This window comes from Astyanax mexicanus, chromosome 1, assembly GCF_023375975.1.
Source record: "Astyanax mexicanus isolate ESR-SI-001 chromosome 1, AstMex3_surface, whole genome shotgun sequence".
NCBI classification, from domain to species: Eukaryota; Metazoa; Chordata; class Actinopteri; order Characiformes; family Acestrorhamphidae; genus Astyanax; species Astyanax mexicanus.
Window position 1 is genome coordinate 13,797,312 of NC_064408.1, and position 20,829 is coordinate 13,818,140.

Here is a 20,829-nt window from a genome sequence, read left to right on the forward strand (position 1 = left end):
GGGTGTTTTGAGAAACTGTTAAAATGTCTGGATCTCGGAACGCTGTGGGAGAACTGAGATGTGCTGTTTATCAAAGGTAAGTACTTTTTATCATGTTTTACTACAGCAAAAGTCCATTTTACACCGGAGTTCTTCTTTAGCTTTTAATCTCCTAAGACCTGGACTTTTGCATGGTGTGCATTTAACATTTTCCTAGCTATTTCTGATTAGTAGGACCTAATTTTTGTATTAACCTTTTTTAAAAATGATACTTGACACTTTATTCAGTAAGTAAATAAACTAGTTTTAAACATAAAATTGGGTAGGATTTTTTTTACCTGGTCCATGTTTCTGTCTGGACTGGCTGTAGAAACTTTTGACTGGGATTCCCACCATCTTGTTTTTAATCAATTGAGTGTATTGTTCTCATGTGACCGCTAGATGGTATGGAAAGTGTCTCCATATGAGGCCAAAGGGTCAAGATAAAAAAAAAATGAAGTATCATGGTGAAGAGAGGCAGAGTGTTGAGAATTGCCAGAATTTCCCTCTGGGATCAATAAAGCATCCATCCATCCAGCCATCAATCCATCCATCCATCCATCATGCCCACATATGAGGACACACTTAATTGTTGGGAAAAAATAAAGATACAATGTTTTTTGAGTATCAAGGATAAAAACATTGGTTTATAAGGGAGGAGACGTCCTGGAAGATATTTTTTAGGCACTGGTTAGGTTTAGTGTGGCAGTGTAATTAAATATATTGGTCTGAGGACAGTCATTCATGTGTTTATAAGCTGAACCCAACTACAGCCAGACAGACTCCTGCCAGAGCTCAACTGTCCCCCAGATTAACCATAACCCATTAAAACTGTGCCCAACCCTGTAATTAGCACAATAAAACTCTTTCCAAACACAATGTTAGGCAAATAAAACTGTGTCTATCTGCAGAAGTAGCCCAAGAAAACCACTTCACCTTAAACATAGTCCAATGAAGCCAATAGAAAGCCCCAAAAATACATGTATATAACTGTAGTTTGATGGTATTCTGTACTTCTACTACTAATTCTTAAACTCTGTGTAGCTTAAGAAAAAATAGTGTCTATCTGACTGTATAGTCTGACCAAATCTGTACTCTACTATAGCTCACTGATTAAGAAGCTGCCACTATGATCCAAGGATCACTGGTTCGAATCCCAGATCATTCTGCATGCCTCAGCAGCCAGAGTCTGAGAGAGCGCAATTGACCTTGCTCTCTCTGGGTGGGTAGATGGTTCTGTCTGCTCACATCACTCCCAAAATGATGTCTATCAAACAGGCGTCTTTAAACCAGTGCATTCTGACACATTTCTACGCATTTCTACACAAACGATGCCAGTGTGCCAGTTTTAACAATTGTTGAAGGTAACAAAAGTAGGGTGGGGGAAATCTAAATGCCAGACAGATTCCATCAGCGAGGAGCAAGTGAAATCTGAATCTGATCTAAGGCTGAGATCTGGTTAAGAAGCTGTGCGCCAAATGCAAACCTTTGGACAGATAGTAAATGGACCTTAGCAACAGTTTTAAGATGATATTCGTAGATTAATACAGTGTATACAGCTCTGGAAAAAATGAGACCACTTAAAAATAATGAGTTTCTTTGATTTTATCAATCAAGAACAAGATAGATGATAACAAGCCATCAAACCAAGCTGAACTGCTTGGATTCTTGCAGCAGGAGTGGCATAACGTTATCCAAAAGCAGTGTGTAAGACTGGTGGAGGAGAACATGCCAAGCTACATGAAAACTGTGATTAAAAATCAGGGTTATTCTACCACATATTGATTTCTGAACTCTTAAAACTTTATGAATATGAACTTGTTTTCTTTTCTTTATCTGAGGTCTGAAAGCTCTGCATCTTTTTTGTTATTTCAGCCATTTCTCATTTTCTGCAAATAAATACTCTAAATGACAAACTTTTTATTTGGAATTTGGGAGAAATGTTGGCCGTAGTTTATACAATAAATCAACAATGTTAATTTTGCTCAAACATAAACCTAAAAATAGCAAAATCAGAGAAACTGATACAGAAACAGAAGTGGTCAGAGCTGTATATATATATATATATATATATATATATATATATATATATATAACACCAGTCACCAGTTCAGTGTTTTGGCTTGTTATCTTACTGTTGCCACTGAAACCCCTTACTCACTGTTGCTGTACAGTTTCCCCTTTTTCCTAAAAGCATTTTTCTTTGTCCTTTAAACAAAAGTTTTGACCTGCACTGCATGACCTACATTCTCTGATCTTTGACTGGTACTGGGCAGGGAGCTTTGGTGACTCAATCACTTTCAGCATTAGGAAATTCCTCAACCTGGATGCCTTACGAATGAGGAATTTTGAAAATGTCAGAGGCAAACCCCAAACCCTCACAGGTATGATCAGAGCCATGTTTGGATAAGCTTGGCATCTTCACCTGGGGCCTCATGTACTAAATATTTCATTTGACTTGAACGTGAGAAAGTGCGTTCCCCCACGGCACTTTCGTTTCGGGCGTACGCCTTTTTTTGTGCGTAAGTATTGTGTTTTTGTCATTTGGCGACACTTAGAGGCGATGCATTGAAATTACAACTATTAAGATATCCTTTATGCACACATTGTAGTCAGCATTACTGGGTAAAATAAGTCAATTAATCAGACAATTTCATTGGCTTACATTTAATAATCATTCAACGTGTTTCCACTTAGCCTAGATTATATAAACATGCATAAAAGTTTGCGCTGGAGTTGTTGGAGATGGCAGCGTTGGCATTATTGGAAAATATTGCTAATGGCTGAATTAATTGAGAGCGCATTTTCCGTGAACATTATGATTTTTTGGCTCATGATGATGACTGGCTAATAAGCCGTTTTAGATTTCCAAGAGCATAAAAGGATAACAAAACATGCGCGTGACGTGTGGCTTCTTGGTAAGCAACTTATTTAAAACATTAAAATGAAAGCATTTATTATCCATCTTAGAATAATACAATTTAAAACATGGGTAATTATACGCTATGCGTATATAATAATAATAATAATAATAATAATAATAATAATCATTATTATTATTATTATTCTAACATTATACTCTGCGTAAGGGAGGAGACATGGCAGGTGTGATGTTGTCGTGCACTTGCGCATGATTTCAAGTTGATTGCGATGTACTAAGAGAAAGTACGTGGTATTCTGCCTACGCACGGTTTGATAAATCCGGATTTTTTTGTGCGTACGTAACTTTTCAGGTCTGAGCGTACGGAACATTTTAGTAGGAAGTCCACGCAAGTCTTAGTACATGAGGCCCCTGCTCTGTGTTACCTGAGAAAAGACTGTTTGGATGTTTCTGGCTTCCACACTGATTCAGATCTGGACTGTAGTAGGTATTTTAGGAAGCAGATGGAGAGGTCGGCTGCAGCTGCGGGATCTACGTGACTCATCGTAGGCTCTTATCTCAAGAGAATCTTTCCGGCTTTCTGCATTTTTGGAGTTTTTTTTTTTTTTCTCCTTCTTTTCTTTTTTTACACACAGATGAAGCTTAAGTTTGTAAGCACTTGTGTCAGCTTTCAGTGTCTGGATTAATCTGGAACCTGAGCAGACATTAAGGACGCTGAGCGACTTGTTGATGAAGCAGACAGTAAGAGTATATAAAGTTAAATACCAGATCTGATAAAAATGAATCACGAATGTGAAATCTAATTGCCCAAAGTATTCTGTATTGGTCATCCTGTGTAGAAGCTTTAGAGGTACATTTTGTAAGAAATGGGAGCGAGCATGTGAAATGGCTACAGCAGTCCCAATTTCAAAGCATCACAGAGAGTAGTCTGCCCCGCCCACCCCTCCCCACACACGAAGCTACCTAGGGTTGCCACATTCAGGAGGCTGAATCTACACAATCTACACAAAGTTTAGACTAGCAGGAGAGGCAGAGATCTTACTGTACGTTCACACCGAACGCGATAAAATCGCTCTGTGTCGCCTGTGCAACAGGCGATGAGTCGCTTGTGGGCGTGTCTCACTCAGAACGAGCTGTCGCTGGTGGGCGTTTTCCTAATACGTGCCGTACAGAAACAAGGGTTCAGCCTATCTACACAATTCCTAAACCATAAACAGTCGTACAGACGTTTCACAAACAATAAATAAACTATTATTAAGTACAATTATTTAACATAATTATTTCATATTACAATAAATGGGTTTACTTAAATATAATACATTATTTTCCTTAATGTAGTAAATCATTCTCTTACAATATATTATATAATATAAATATATTTGTCCATAATTTAAAATAGTGTTGTTAGTAGTATTGTTGTATAGTATTGTTAACTTAATGTAATAAATTATTCCTTGGATGTAATTAATATGTTTACTTAAATATATTAAATAATCCTCTTGATTTAATAAACAGTCTTTCTCTTAATGTAATAAATAATTCCCTCAGTTTTAATAAATCTTTCTGTAAAATGTAATAAATAATTCTCTCAGATTTAACTAAATCGTTCCAAATTCCATACCTCAGTTTGAATAAATCGTTACGTTAAATGTGTTAAATACTTTCTTCAGTTGTAATAAATCGTTATGTTAACTTTAATAAATAATTCCCTTTGTTTCAATAAAAGGTTCTGTTAATTTAAAAAAATATTCTTTAGTTGTCATAAATCTGTTAATTTAATAAATAATTTCCTCAGTTTTAATATATAGTTTTCTATTAAAAAAGGTAATTCTGTAAGGATAGTACTATAGTGGGGTAGCTGCTGGTGTAGTGGAGTATTTTACCTCAGATCAGCTCAGTTCAGTTCAGTTCTGTTCTCTCCGTTTTGCTGGCGGAATAAATCTTCAGTAGGAACCGAAAATCAGAGCAGCGATTTCAGGCCGAACATATGAGAATCTGTTTCTGATTGGTAGTCGCCGACGCGCGTCGCTGCTCATTTGCATAAAGTTAAGTTCTGGTCAACTCTCTCGCGTCGCTCAAACCGCCCGCTTCGCATCGCGTCGCGCCGCGTCGCTGCCTGTCGCCCAGTATCGCTGGCTCTCATTGAAAATGAATGACTTCCGGCTGCTTTGTCGCTCGCGTCGCGTTCGGTGTGGACGCACGGTTAGAGTATGAGCGAGAGGGGAGAGGAGAAATACAGCAAATCTAAACTCTTTTATCACCCATATTTAACACTATATTGACTGTATTTTACACGAAGGGACTGCATGTTAAACGAGGGAGCGCCGCGGCGGTCTCTGGGATGTGCTCTGCACGAGGTATAGCTCTGCGCTAACCTTGCTAAGCTATCTAGCTCACTCAGGTATCCTCTGCCTTTTTAGCGCAGCTGCACACAGATCACTGATATGAATGTGAACACTCTATTTTTAAATTAATTTAAACACCAGTCCCTAGTAAGCACATCTAGTGGTGGAGATGAATTACTTGACGGAATTAGCTAGCCAATTAGCTTACCTGTTCAGGATAAGAGAAAAGTTGGCAGCTCTGGGTCGGTCTTGTCGTCTTTTTGAGATCTAAGTCTTCTTCAAATTTCAAACTCACTGCCAATATTCACTCTTGTTATATTCCTGCTTTGGTCACTGAGCTTTTTTGAGACATGCTGAGGCTATTTTAGGCTGTGTAGCAGCTGAGGTTTAACTGAAGCAGCTCTGCTAGCTAGCTCCTTTGCTGCAGCGCCGATTGCTGTAGTGTAGTGTGGGTGCTGGCAACCTCGGAGGTGGAGTTAGCGTTGAGGAAGGAGCAGCAGGAGGAGACAGAGGACAAAACTGACACAGAACTCCGGGACGGAGTGAACACTTAAAATAGGAACGTACTGCTGAAGCCCTGCTGACGAGAGCTGCCAGTGCTTTCACTCAACATGTTTCCTTAATATCTGATGATACATCCTGATCATTTTATCATTTACTACTGAAAATGAGTTACATAGTGGTCCTTTAAGAATGTATAATACAAGCATCCATGTAGGTAGATTTCTGGGGCTATGACCAAAATGGCTCCCTACTCCCCCATTAGTGTTGCACTCTATAGGGCTACACTGTCTACTATTTACTTCACTAAGTAGTGATGAAAACAGGAGGGAATTCAGACACTACCTCGTCATTATCATGTGCCAGAACTGGTTGCATAAACACACACACACACACACACACTTGAGAGGTTGAGCCATGTTTAAAAACTCCATAAACACTGAACTGAGCTCTGAAATAAAGATAGTGAAGCTCTGAGCTAAGTAATGTGGTAATTAATCTCTGACTGTTACTTTTACATTGTTTATAAACCTAATCTTCACATTAATGATTTATGTGGAGAAACACCTGAAATTAACAGCCTACACCAGCTCGTAGTGTTGCCAGATTGCGTGGTTTCATGCAAAATATCGAGTTGTGACTGAAACTGACTGGAAGAAATGCTTGGCTTTGATGGGTGAACCAAGTCTTAATTGTTTAAGAAATTTCATTATTAGTATTGTAGATATCTAACGCTGACCTTGCAGAGACAGAGCGAATCCTGTGGATAGAAATTTGAATAAGCAGTGTTTGTGTTGATTACTATGTATAAGTATTTATTTCTTTCATTGCTCGCAATGTTTTTATTTATTTATATGTACTGTAATTACTTTTCTTTTGTTTTGTGTGTCCTATCATTCAATGCACAAAACACATATATAATACAAACATCATTTGAATATTGTTTTTCTTTTTGTAATTAGTGATATTTGAGATATTTAAGGTATTTTATTTAAGATTATGTTGGAGTAAACCCTGTAATATTGTTGGTGAGCTGAACATCAGCTGATTGAGTGGTTTTCTCAGTACTTTGGTGGATTTGAAACATGTTTTACCCAGTTAATTGATTTTATGTGAATCCCACTGTAATAATCTGCCAACCACTAAGCATTAAACATTAAGCTCGCATAATAAGCAGCGATGTTGGCTATAAATCATGATGCATTATGGGATTTTACATGTTTATTGCCCCCAAAATCACGTTACAATTCCACTTTACGATTCGAACACTCAGGGAAAAAATGGCCGCCGTACTAAATAGTGCCCTAAATAGTATTTAGGGAGCTATTTTGGTCACAGCCTGGGTGTTACATACAGTACATACTTTTTTAATGCGTTTTCTTTATTTTCATGACTATTTACTTTGTAGATTCTCACTGAAGGCATCAAAACTATATATGAACTCGTGAAGTTTTATGTACTTAACTAAAAAGTTGAATAACTTAAAAAAAAAATATATATATATATATATATATATATATATATATATATATATATATATATATATATTCTAGTTTCTTCAAAATAGCCACCCTTTGCTCTGATTACTGCTTTAGACACTCTTGGCATCATTCTCTCAATGAGCTTCAAGAGGTGGTTACCTGAAATGGTTTTCCAATAGTCTTGAAGGAAGGAGTTCCCAGAGGTGTTTATTAGCACTTGTTGCCCCTTTGCCTTCTTCACTCTGTGCTCCAGCTCACCTCAAACCATCTGGATTGGGTTCAGATCCGGTGACTGTGGAGGTCAGGTCAATTTTTGTTAAGCACATAAAACTCCACATGTGTTCATTCATAGTTTTGATGCCTTCAGTGAGAATCTACAATGTAAATAATGAAACAATGAAAATAAAGAAAACGCATAGAATGAGAAGGTGTGTCCAAACCTTTGGCCTGTACTGTACATATTACATACATATACATATTATTTCTTAATCGTCTTCAGCCTGTCAGAAATTAATAAGTCTGCTTTGCCTCTGTTCTGCCTTTTTTTCTTCCAGCTCATCACAGTTTACACAGTACCAGGCATGGACCCAGACTGGCTGGTTGGGGAGCGAGGCAATCAGAAGGGGAAGGTGCCCGTCACGTACCTGGAGCTGCTCAGCTAGACGGCTACTCAGAGTAGACGCACGAGTAGTTGCACACAGAGAGATGCACACATGCAATTTATGTTTGTGCCCTTAACTATGTTTGTGCCCTTAACTCGTTTGGTGGCCGATATTGTGCGGAAGGTTTGCATGAGCAAATATTCAAACACTGAACACTCTGGGACTTTTATGATTTATGATTTTTTTCTTTTTGTATTATTGTTTGATTTGTTTTTAGGTTTAACTTGTATTCAGATACTCCCTCAATAACTCAAAGGACCTGAGTATACTAGTATACTAACTACTTTCTTGCAAGGAGTCTCACAACAATGTGTTAAAAGGCAATCCCACCATGCCTCTGCATTATCCAATCATTTTATAATTATTTAAACAGTCTATTTTTAAACAAATGTAATGGACTTATAATGGCAGACCTTTTTATTAAAACCATCTCCTTGTTTCTTTACTTAATATTATAGTCTTATGTCATCAGCTCCACTTACTATTTTATATAGGAGAGCTTTCTAGTGCTTGTAGGAATGGATCAAACACAGCAGTGCTGCTGGAGTTTTTAAACACCTCTGCGACAAAGCTGGACTGAGAGTATTCCACCCACCTTAAATATCCAGATGACTGATAAAAGACTAGAGGATGACCAACCCGAACTGTGCAGCAACAGATTCAGATCTTCTGTCTCTGACTTTACTTTATCTATGAGGTGGAGGAGCTACAGTAGGTCGAAGTGTGTAATAGAGTAATAGAGTGGAGGACAGTGAGAGATTAAACACAGTGTTTAAAAACTCCAGCAGCACTGCTGCTGTATTTGAGCCACTCGTACCAGCAGCAGTGCTGCTGGAGTTTTTACTCCCACTCGTTATAATAGCCTGTTGCTCTCTGTGGTGTTTTTTTTTTCTCCTGTGGGGTCCTGCGCATTAAAGAACAGGGTGAAAGGAGAGCAATAAAAAAAGTATACAGAGAAACAAATACAGGACTACAGTCTGCACTTATAGAACTACAAAGTGCTCCCAAATGTGATCAGTGGAGCTTAAAAAAGGAACAATGAGTGTAAAAACAAGAAGGTGGTTTTAATTTAACTTGGCCAGTCACTGTTATTATAAGCTTTTTATGTGCACTGTTGTTGATGGAGACAGCCGAAAGAAAATTGCCTCTCTAGAACATCCTGCGTTTTCCCGCATCCTGCAGTTTTGAAAGCCATTTAAAAACTTGTTACAAAACATTCAACGGTGTCTCTGAGGATCAGTCCACATATTCACAAGCTGATTATGCAATAACTTTTTGTGAGGGAGCTTTTAGAGACAAAAAAAAAGGCTTCAGACATCTGCTTCTCATCATCAGCACTGTGAGCGGTTCTGTCTTCTTAGTAAGTTTTGAGTCCAGAGTGGAGCATTTTAAGATGAATTACTCTGAATGAGCTTATTTACAGCTTCAGTCAGACATGAGCTGTGATGAGTGCTAGAAGCTACATGGAAAAATGGGAAAATTGGATGACCTGTTCTAATGCTGAGCTACAGCATCTGCTAGTTGGCTTCATTTACAAGCAGAGCGATTTTCTCTTATTTTAACATTTTAGAAAGATTTATCATGTCTAAATCTTTATCTATGGTAAGGGATCACTAGAGTATTGTTTAAGCACACACCCCCTTATAAATTTACTCATCAAATTGGCATTGTGTCCACATTTAGAGACTTTCTGATTCACCTCTATTCTTATGAAATGGGTTGACATCCGGATGGGATTAGATTTACAAGAGGATGTTGAGTCATGTCATTTTATTAGTGGATATCTGTAAAATGTATTACAGATTTGAACAGGATAAGACATCTTGACAGGAGTTTAGACTCTACTTGGGACAGTGTTTCTCAATCCTGGTCCTGAACTTCCTATGCCTTGCACATTTTATGCCTTGTTCACACTACACGATTTTGGGCCAGTTTTTTAGTCGCCAACAGTTTTTCGTTGATCGCCGACAAAAACCCAGTTCGGAGGCAAATTGGGGATCACTCTGCGCTCGCACTGTCACGTAGAATTACTGAAAGACGCTCCCGAACTATCGCCAACTGATCACCGACGAGCTGCAGACGCCCGGCAAATATTCAATGTTTAATATCTGACTCAGTCGGCGACTAGGAGTCAGGAGCTGCGGCTACATACAGCCAATTGGATCACAGAAAGAGAGAACCACGGGTCCAAAACACATCTCCTGCTTTACCAGAGCTGTTTATGGAGAGTCTAACCACTTTCTGTCACCCCTGTTATATCTTTAAATGAGCTAAAGGCTAAAAGGCTATGCTAAAAAGGCTGATAACTGGAGTTCAAAACTATAAACATGATGTCTGCAGTACTGAAACATATGATATAGTTCTGTGTTGAGGAGATAAGTACACATTTCAGTATAAAACTGATCAGACATTTATAAACTCGGATTTTGCTCAGTTGCTTCATATGAACTCATTTCATTTTGGACTCACTTTAAAGTGCGTATTCTCACCCATGGGAGATTCTCACCCATGGCATCACTAGTTCTCATGTGTTTAGTTCAGGTGTGAAACGTTCATCTCGTGATGAAACGTGTTTCTGGACAGCTGTGAGGTGAGTCACAGATTTCCTATGATGAGAAATCGTGTAATTTGTGACCTTGTTTGAAAGTCTCAACAACTGAATGACTCATGATTACAGCACAACCAGTCATGTAGTGTGAACAGCACCATGACTGATGACTCAAAAAGTTGTATAGTATGAACCTGGCATTAGTGGTTACCCTGCTTTGACCTTTTAAACTCTAGGTTTATTATTTTGTTATTAATCAGTATAATGATGCATAAAATACTGTGAATGATTTGGTTACAGTTGAGCATATTTTGTGGAGTCCCACATGGTTCTGTTTTAGGGTCTATGCAATTGACTATAATTATGCAGTATTAAAACAGTTAAGCTTACATACAGTGTTTAGGAACGTGTAAATCAGCTGATTAGTTTTAGGATTAAGTGTGTTCGGAGAGGGAGATGCAGTAGATAACAGTAGAAGGCAGGGTGCCTCCAGGACCGTAATTGAGAAAATTGACTTGGGCTTTACTGTTAAAAAATGTGATGTTAACACATAACACAAACATGTAGGCTGTAGGCTATGCTGTAGGCTGTACATAATTATGTGCCAGAGTGCCTCTAAACCTGAGAAAAATCACACACAAAAAATCACAGGATATGATGAATTAGATACCTACTAAAAAAAATCACAGGATATGATGGATTAGATACCTACTAAAAAAAAATACAGGATATGATGGAATAGATACATACATGTCTATTTATATGTGATTAATATATCCTAAGCTTATTTCATGTCTCATTTTACTCAAGGTCTTAGAATGAATGACATTGCATTGCAGACTCTGGTAATAATTGCATTATTCCACATCCCCATGTAAAACTAACTCTGTCCGAATAGGGCTTTGGACTAAATTGAACAATTACTGTAATTTAACAATTATTGTAATGTATTACTACAGGGAGGTTCTTTAAAGGGGGAAGATTTGTAGAAGTACCATAGAAATCCTTCTTGTAGTATTACTATACAATTACTTTTAGTAACTATAGAGGTAGAGAAGCAAAATGCATGAAAGCGTTGAAAGTGTCATTCTAGCAGTGTTATTCTAATATTCTAATTTGCACTTTCCAGTCAAAATGTTAACTATGTGCAAGTTCTTCATTTTTTCAAAAGACTTGAATATAAAATATTAGATATAGAATAATCCATATGAAGTAATATTTCCTAAGCTGCAATAAAAAAAAAAAATAGTATTAAAATAATAATATTCCTAACAACCAAGCAAGACCTAAGAGACCGTCAAAACCACCTGCATCAGATAAACTACATTTAAGACATTCATTTTTTAAATGTGTAAAGAAAATTCAAGCTTTACTCCTCAAAATACTAAAGTGTTCGCATTTTACTAAAGGATGTGGAGCTGAGTAAGATGTTCTTACATCTACAAATCAAACCTCTGAAGCTCCTGCTATTGTCAAAATAATGAACTGGAAACAGTTCAGTCCAAAACTCAACATCATTTAATGTAATTGGTGTGATTTGCAGTGTTTAAATCACATTTCAGTGTAGAGAAAATAATAGAAGCTGTATTACATTAGTTTGTTGAGGCTTCTGTATTATTTTGTTTGAAAAATATATGTTTTTTTTTTTTTTTTTGGAAAATGCGAAAAATGAATAAAAAAAGCTAATTTACATTGTTTCAAGCAATTGAACTAGACCTATTTATCTCAAATTAATATATTGACCCCTATTGAACAACAAGTATATTTCAGAGCATATGTACTGAAAATACCTACATTTATGGGACAGCAGCATGCAAACTGATTGTTGAGGGGCACCTCATGGAACTGACTGCATGGGAACACCCACACCTGTATACATTGTAAGGTGTTATCTTGTGAGTGAGGCCATGAATGCCATGAATGCTAGCCAGTGTGCTTATAACAATCAGTGTGTAAATAAAAAAAAAAATAGTTTTGAGTTATCGAGTTGGAATGAGGTCTGAAAGTGGGTGTCAGATGGATTGGACATTTTTGTCAATGAGTGTATTTCTGTGTATTTAATATTAAAATTACAATTATTAAAATATTAAAAATTACAAATCTACAGTAGTGTCACACATATAGCAGGAATATATCCTGCAGGTCATTGCAGAAGTTCTGTTACATGACCTGATGAATGTAGATGTGTTTGATTAGATAGATAAGGCAGTTTAATTGCTTGTTACCACATGAAGTATTTCTTTAGCCCTTTTTTTAAGGTAGTACCATGATGATATTTGACTTGTAATGCAAATAACAATGAGAATAAAGACTGTTAGAGTAATTGTAAAATGTTTGAAACCTAAATGTTCCCAGTTTGATGTCTTAATAATGTTCTACCTAATAAGCCATGAAAATGATTCGGATGCATCAGATATCTCAGTTTACCTCCTTATATATATGAAGAGACTCCTGCAGTTTAGAAATAAAGGTTCTTTGGTTCTTTTGCACCTTTTCCATATGGAAGAAGCCGTTTAACTGAACATTAACAGAGTAAATAGTTTATTCACATCAGGTGTTGTTGTGATGGAGTTAGCAGTGTTTGTGTGTGTGTTTTATTTTATTTTATTTTTTTTTGCTTTATCATTGCTTAAATCTGCAATATGTTTTACGGTTGCAGGAAAAGCTGGTTTAGGCCTTTGCTATCTTCTACAGCAACCTGTGGCAGGAGTGTCGTTTCAGATGAGTTTGACGTGCCCAGAGATGATGCATTTGTGTGGTTTATGAGTCTGAGGTTTGTGAACAGTTCACAAAAAGGGTCCAATTCTACGTAAATTGACTGTGATGTTCCATTTTTGTTCTCCGGTTATTTGTTTCCTGTAAACCCCATTCATTCCTTTCCGTTTCTTTGTCCATCTGTGTAATCAATGCGTGTTTAAAAGATATAAGCAATGCGTATTGAGTGAATGAAACTTGAAACATAATAAAAAAAATAAAAATAGCTTTATTGAAATTGTTTTTCTGAAAGTCTTTTTCCCCAGATCCAGACTAATGTCTTCAGAAACCCTAGAACAGAGTTCACACCTGCTTACTTAATGTGTCTTCTGTCTACAGAAGGTAAGGCTAAACTGCATAAAAATGCAAGTGTTAACACACCCAACACCTAGCTATATAGTATTGTATGTGGAGTTAGAAGGACAGTCAGTCCTGCATGAGGATTATTAGGCTTCTTTAGTCCAAATATTATTAACATGAATAAAATACACTGACATGACAAATGTTATGGGATGTGGGGGCGGTATCCCATTGTGTCCCATGACTTTTGTCATGTGCCATGGAAGCTGATGAAAGCTGCCCTCATCTGTAGGATATGTACAGTACCAGCCAAAAGTTTGGGCATACATTAAATTCAGTGTTGCTTTATTATTTTAAAATGTTGTGCATTGTATATTAATACTACAGTTATCCAAACTATGATACTTCTTCACGCACCATGTGGCCTCAGATGCTCGATCCTGCCACTTTGCACTGTACAACATCAGAAAAACTCCTGGTACAAGCAGTGGTCATCTCACGGCTCGACTACTGCAATGCCCTGCTAACTGGCCTCCCAGCCTGTGTTATAAAACCACTCCAAATGATCCAGAATGCAGCAGCACGTCTGATCTTCAACCAGCCAAAACGGGCACATGTCACCCCACTGCTCATTGAGCTCCATTGGCTACCAGTTGATGCTCGTATCAAATTCAAAGCTCTTACAATCGCCTACAAGGTGATGACAGAACAGCTCCTTCCTACCTGCACTGATCGCTCCTGAAGTCTTACGCTACCTCCCGGCCACTGCGCTCCTCCAATAAACGCCGCCTCACTTTACCAAACAAACATTCACACAAAGCAATCCAGACTGTTCTCATACAGAGTTCCCCAATGGTGGAACAAACTACCTTCTACTACCAGATCAGGAGAATCTCTCACTATCTTTAATAAACTCCTGAAGACAGAGCTCTTCAAAGAGCACTTATTCTCCTAACACCTCTAACTACCTTCTACTACCAGATCAGGAGAATCTCTCACTATCTTTAAGAAACTCCTGAAGACAGAGCTCTTCAAAGAGCACTTACTCTCCTAACACCTCTAACAAACTAACTAATTCTAACCTCATATCCTTCTTCCCCTCCTTCACTCCTCTATCCCATTATTTTCCTTTGACCTCCTTTAGGCCCTCTTTAAAGATGTTTTACCTTTAACTTCTATTACTTTTGTACTTCACTATTGTAAGTCGCTTTGGACAAAAGTGTCTGCCAAATGTAATGTAATGTAATGTAATGTAATTACTCTGTAAGTCTCTGTAAAGCTTTAATATAGTCTTCAATATTAAATTTACAATGTAAAAATCAGAAAAAAAGAAAGAATTTTAAATGAGAAGAGTTGTGGACAAACTTTTGACTGGTACTGTAGATTAAATTAGATTAGATTAGATTAGATTAAATAAGGTTAAAATGCTCTATAGAGCAAATCAGTGTATGGATATCCAATGTATGGATGTCAATGTATCAATAAAATCTCAATATAAAATCCAAGTCGTTAATAACATTCAATAGCACTGATGGATCCTGGACACCACCAACCCCAGCTCTACTGTCAACTCTATACAGATTACAGTATCAGATAATATTAGTTAATCAGATAATATAAAATCAGTTGCAGACAGGTTCAGTCCCACACTACTGTATATGTGTCAGGTTGGGATGATGATCCAGCTTGTTCTGAAGAATGCTACTGGAAAGTGAAGGGGCTATGCCCAGGCCTGTTTGATGCTTGTGGGAGTGTGTGGGAGATTGATTGATTATTATTGTGAGATTAGCTGTCATGTTCCTCCTGTTGAGTCTATATTTAGTGAAGGTAGGTCTGGATTTCTCTGAACCTGTTTACGCTTGTTCAGGTGTGAGTAAAAGCCCAGGTGCATTTCATCACTATAGACAATTATGCAACGAGTGAAGAAATATTTCCGTCAGAAGAGTTTAAAGCATGTGACTGTGATTATTAACCCAGCTTTTACATAATAAATTTAAAATCTCCTTCTGCTTTGTACCATATCTGGCTAAATCCAGGTGACAGTCACTACACTTAATATCTCATGAACATGAGCTGAGGTGGCTCAGTGGAATCAAAGCTAAACTACAAATATAGGAAAGGTTTAAAGTTTTAAATATAAAAAAAATATCACTTAAATATACTTAAATAAGTTTAATGACCTCTACCCAAAACCTAGTCATAACCTTCATCCTGGACCTAATCCTAAACTTAACCTCAATCCAAAACCTAATGAGAACCCTCATTCTGGCCCTAATCATAAACCTAAACTCAACCCAAAATGAATCATCAAATTCAATCTGGCCCTAATCGTAAACTGAAAACATAATCATAACCCTAATCATAAATTTAAGATCAACCCAAAATCTTAACTTAACCATAATTTTGACACTAATCATAAACCCTATCTCAACCCAAAAACTTATCACCAAATGTATTCTGGCCCTAATCCTAAACCTAATCATAACCCTAATTCTGGGCCTAGTCATAAACCTAAACTCAACCCAAAAACTATTCACAACCCTAATTTTGGCCCTAATACAAAACAACCCTAATTTGACACTAATCATAAACCTAAACTCAACCCAAAAAATGAATCACCAAATTCTGGCCCTAATCATGAACCCAAAACCTAATCATAACCCTAATTCTGGCACTAAACCTAAACTCAACCCAAAAACTAATCACAACCCTAATTTTGGACCTAATCCTAAACCTAAACTAAACCCTAATTTTGGCACTAATTCTAAAGCTAATCAGAACCCTAAATCTGGCCCTAGTCATAAACCTAAACTCAACCCAAAAACTAATCACAACTCTAATTTTGGCCCTAATCATAAACCTAAACTCAACCCAAAACCTAATCCTAAACCTAATTCTGGCCCTAATGTCAAATTATTACCCAGGCACAAAACCTAATGCTAAACATTGTCCTGACCCTAAACCTAATCCTACCCTCAACCCAAAACAATATGCTATCTCTTATCTTAACTCTGACCTTAACCTCAACCCAAAAACATAATAATCACAACCTTCACCCTGATCCTGAACTTAACCTCACACATCTCAGCTTGTCTGAATGGAAAGTGCCGCTTGTCAGAAAGCCGTTAAGTAGATCAACGTGAAAGTCCCATTCTTCTCACTGAGTCTATATTTAGTGATGGTAGGCAGATGAGAGGGATTCCTCTGAACCTGTTGTTGCGTGTTCAGATGTGAAGGGAATCCCACATTTGTCCTGTTCCTTTTCAAGGAACAAAGTTCCTTTGTTGAGTATGCAAGTATTTATTTTGGAGCATTCTTAACTTTCCATCACCATTTTCCATCCTATTAATTTCATAATGCCATGAGGAAACAGTTCTCCTTTATCAAATTCAACCAGTTATAACGAGACATAACCACAAACCCAAAAGGCAAATTGCAGATCAGTACATGTTGCATCCAGGAAGGTCTCAAATGAGTCACAACCCACACAAATGTGGCACATTGTGTACACATTGTGAAATGAAATCCCAGATTGATATTATTGTAGATGATTATGCAAACATTTGTTTTGGAACATTCTTAGATATCCATCATCATTTTCTGCCCCATTTATTTAAAAGAGAAATCAAATTCAAAATCAAATGATCAAATTCAACCAGAAATGTGATAAAAATCCAAAAACAAAACTGCTATAAAAAGGGATGGATTTGGAATCAGTAAAGTAGCTGTAGTAAAGCATACAATTCCATTAAATACTATGGAAGATGTACTGTTGGTTATTTATACTACTTTTATTTTCGGAAGTAGACTTACCTTCATTAAGCACAACCTAATCCAGATTTACCCCAAACCTAAGCATAACCCTAGCCCCAATCCTAACCTTAATCTTAAACCAAAACCTAATCCTAACTTTAGCATTAGCTCAAAACCGAATCCTTACCCTCATCCTGGGTCTAATCCTAACCTTAAACTCTACCCAAAACCTAATCCTAACCATTTTTCTGGTCCTTATCCTACCCGGACCTTAACCTTAACTGAACCGTAAGCATAACCCTGATACTGGCCTCAACCTTAATTTCAACCCAAAACCTAATTCTATCCCTTATCTTAACTCTGGCCTTAACCTTAAACCAAAACCTAATTTAAACCTTTATTTTAACTCTGGTCTTAACTTTAACCTCAACTCAAAACCTGATTCTATCCTTAACCTCAACTCAAAACCCTTATTTAATCTTTATCTTAACTCTGGCCTTAACCTCAACTCAAAACCCTTATTTAATCTTTATCTTAACTCTGGCCATAACCTCAACCCAAAGCCTAATCCTTTCCCCTATCTTAATTTTGGCCTTAACCTCAACTCAAACCCTAATTTAAACCTTTATTTTAACTCTGACCTTAACCTTAACCTCAACCCAAACCTTAATTCTATCCTGTTTCTAGTGCTGGCTTTAACATCAACTCAAAACCTAATTAAAATCTTTATCTTAACTCTGGCCTTAACCTCAACTCAAACCCTAATTTAAACCTTTATTTTAACTCTGACCTTAACCTCAATCCAAACCTTAATTCTATCCCGTATCTTAACTCTGGCTTTAACCTCAACTCAAACCCTAATTTAAACCTTTATTTTAACTCTGACCTTAACCTCAATCCAAACCTTAATTCTATCCCGTATCTTAACTCTGGCTTTAACCTCAACTCAAACCCTAATTTAAACCTTTATTTTAACTCTGACCTTAACCTCAATCCAAACCTTAATTCTATCCCGTATCTTAACTCTGGCTTTAACCTCAACGCAAAACCCAATGCTAAACATTGTCCTGGGCCTAAGCCTAATCCTAATTTTAATTTACAACCAAATTCTACCCCTTTTCCTGGCCCTAAACCACATTCTTCACCTCAACCCAAAACATAATCATAACCTTCATCCTGGTCCTTACCTAAACCTCACTCACCTCAGCTTGTCTGAAAGGTAAAGGAAAGTGTAACCCAGCAGAAAACTGATAGTTGATCAACAGGAAATGTCTGAGTGTTTTTCTCAATGAGTCTATATTTAGTATAGGAAGGTTGATAAGAGGGAATCCTCTGAACCTGTTTGTACAAGTGTGAAGGGAATCCCACGTTCAACTTCTTCCTGTGGATGACTGTGCAACAGTTCCATCTTCATTTTCCTTTCTATTTTAAGTATTTTAAAAAGCAACATGTCATTGAAGTAGCAGAAATGAGGTAAATAAATTTAAGATGTAGAATTGAAGCATTACTTACATAAAGTAAATGTAGTTATGCTACATCTGCTTAATCGACCAATTATAGTCATTTTTTTAATTTTTGAATGGAATTTTAAGTGGGAAAGTGACCCATGTTACTTTTTTTTTGCAGAAAATATTATTCTAAACCTAAGCAAAACCCTGTCCCTTATCCTAACCTTAATCTTAACATAAAACTTAATTCTAACACTCATCCTGCTCTAGCCTTAATCTCAACTCAAAACCTAATTCTAGCACTGATTCTGGCCTAACCTTAACCTCAGTCCAGAATTTAGTAATAACCCCTTATCCTGGCCCTAACCTTAATCTCAGCCCAAAACTCAATTCTAGTCCTAATCCTGGCCCTAACCTTAATCTCAGCCCAAAACTCAATTCTAGTCCTAATCCTGGCCCTAACCTTAACCTCAACCCAAAACTCAATTCTAGCTCAAATCCTGGCCCTAACCTTAACCTAAACGCAAAACTTAATTCTAGCTCAAATCCTGGCCCTAACCTTAACCACAACCCAAAACTTAATTCTAGCTCTAATCCTGGCCCTAACCTTAACCTCAACCCAAAACTTAATCATGCCATAATCCTGGCCCTAACCTTAACCATAAACCAAAATTTAATTCGGTCATAATCCTGGCCCTAACCTTAACCTCCACCCAAAACGTAATCCTGCCATAATCCATAAACCTCGAACCAAAACCTAATAACCTTGACCTAAAACTGAATAATAACTCTTATCCTGGCCCTAACCTTAACCTCAACCTAATCAGTACCTTTTTCTGCCCCTGAGCTTTACCTTTAACTAAATCCTATCTTTAGCCTTAACCCAAAATATAATCCTAAACATCATCCTGGGTTCATACTAACCCTCATACTGGCCTATCCCTAACCTTAGTCTTAACATAACCCTTACTTAACCTCAAACCAAGGATTAATAAAACTACCTTGGCTTGGAAAACCTCATCCACCACAAAGCCATTAGTAAGTGAAAGTCTCACGTTCATCTGACTAATTCTGTGTTTACTGTGTTCAGTGACAGAATAAATACGCAGGCGGTGAGAGGGAATCCTCTGTACTGTTCATGCTTGTTCAGGTAGGAGGGGAATGCAGATTTATCTCATTATGATCCTTAATTACACAAATATTTGGAATATTATTTTCCACCCTGTTGATTTTTGAAGTTGAAGTGCAGAACAGGGGAAACTCAACGGTTCTCCTTTCAACCAAATTCAACCAGAAATTACACAAGTAATCAGAAACCCAGAAGCTAAATTGCGTATCAATACATGCTGCATCTAGAAAGATCTCAAAGGAGTCACAGACCATAGAAGTGTGGCGTAATTTAACAGGAAAAGTCTTGTGGAAGTAGAGGGTGAGAGGCTGTTTATACTTGTTCAGATGTGAAGGGAATCACAGGTTTATGATTACAGATTACGTATTTTGTTTTGAAAAGCTCTTAGATTTCCGCCATCATTTTCCACTCTGTTGATTTTAGAGAGCAGGGCAGGATGGGGGAGATCCAACCGGAAAGCCAAAACCTTTAGATCCTTTATATAATTTATAAAAAGAGGGATCCAAATCGAAATTGTAAATAAAATTATTTCTATTGGCTGGACACATCACCTAGAGCCTCTAATTAATTTCCATTGGGTCATTGGTAGATGATTAAAAGGCTATCAAGCATATACACAAATACACTCTAAAAATAAAGCCTTGGGTCAACCCCAAAAATTAACAGCTTGTAATAGACTTTCTGATTTTCTTGTAGAAATACATTGACCCAAAAAAGTATTTTAAGTATAATGAATTGAGTTTTTATTTATAGTAGAAAGCGTTTTCAAAAAGCATGAACTTATTAAGTAATTAAGTACAAAATATTACAATAACAATTATATTTGATTGTATTGTGAATTGTAAGTCTGTACACTGCAAAAATTAAAAAGTTGAGAAAACCCAAACTTCAAAGCAACCTACTGCAGTAAATTAGTGAGTTTTAAGGCCAACTTAAACTCAAGTTTTGAATAAACTATTAAAAAAACTATATATATATATATATATATATGAAGAGAAGGCAGCCTGTG

General features: G+C 37.0%; 1 protein-coding gene across 6 annotated transcripts in view; it reads left to right on the plus strand.

Moving 5' to 3' along the window:
• The window catches only part of sh3glb2b (SH3-domain GRB2-like endophilin B2b), a 93,946-nt gene extending 80,532 nt beyond the window's left edge, over positions 1-13,414 (plus strand). For all 6 annotated transcript variants that reach the window (XM_049468563.1, XM_049468546.1, XM_049468619.1 and 3 more), the window contains one exon: positions 7,781-13,414. In XM_049468563.1, coding sequence (XP_049324520.1) covers positions 7,781-7,888 — 108 coding nt within the window. In that variant the 3' untranslated portion in view covers positions 7,889-13,414. The remainder of the gene's footprint in view (positions 1-7,780) is intronic.
• Positions 13,415-20,829: the final 7,415 nt, after the last annotated feature.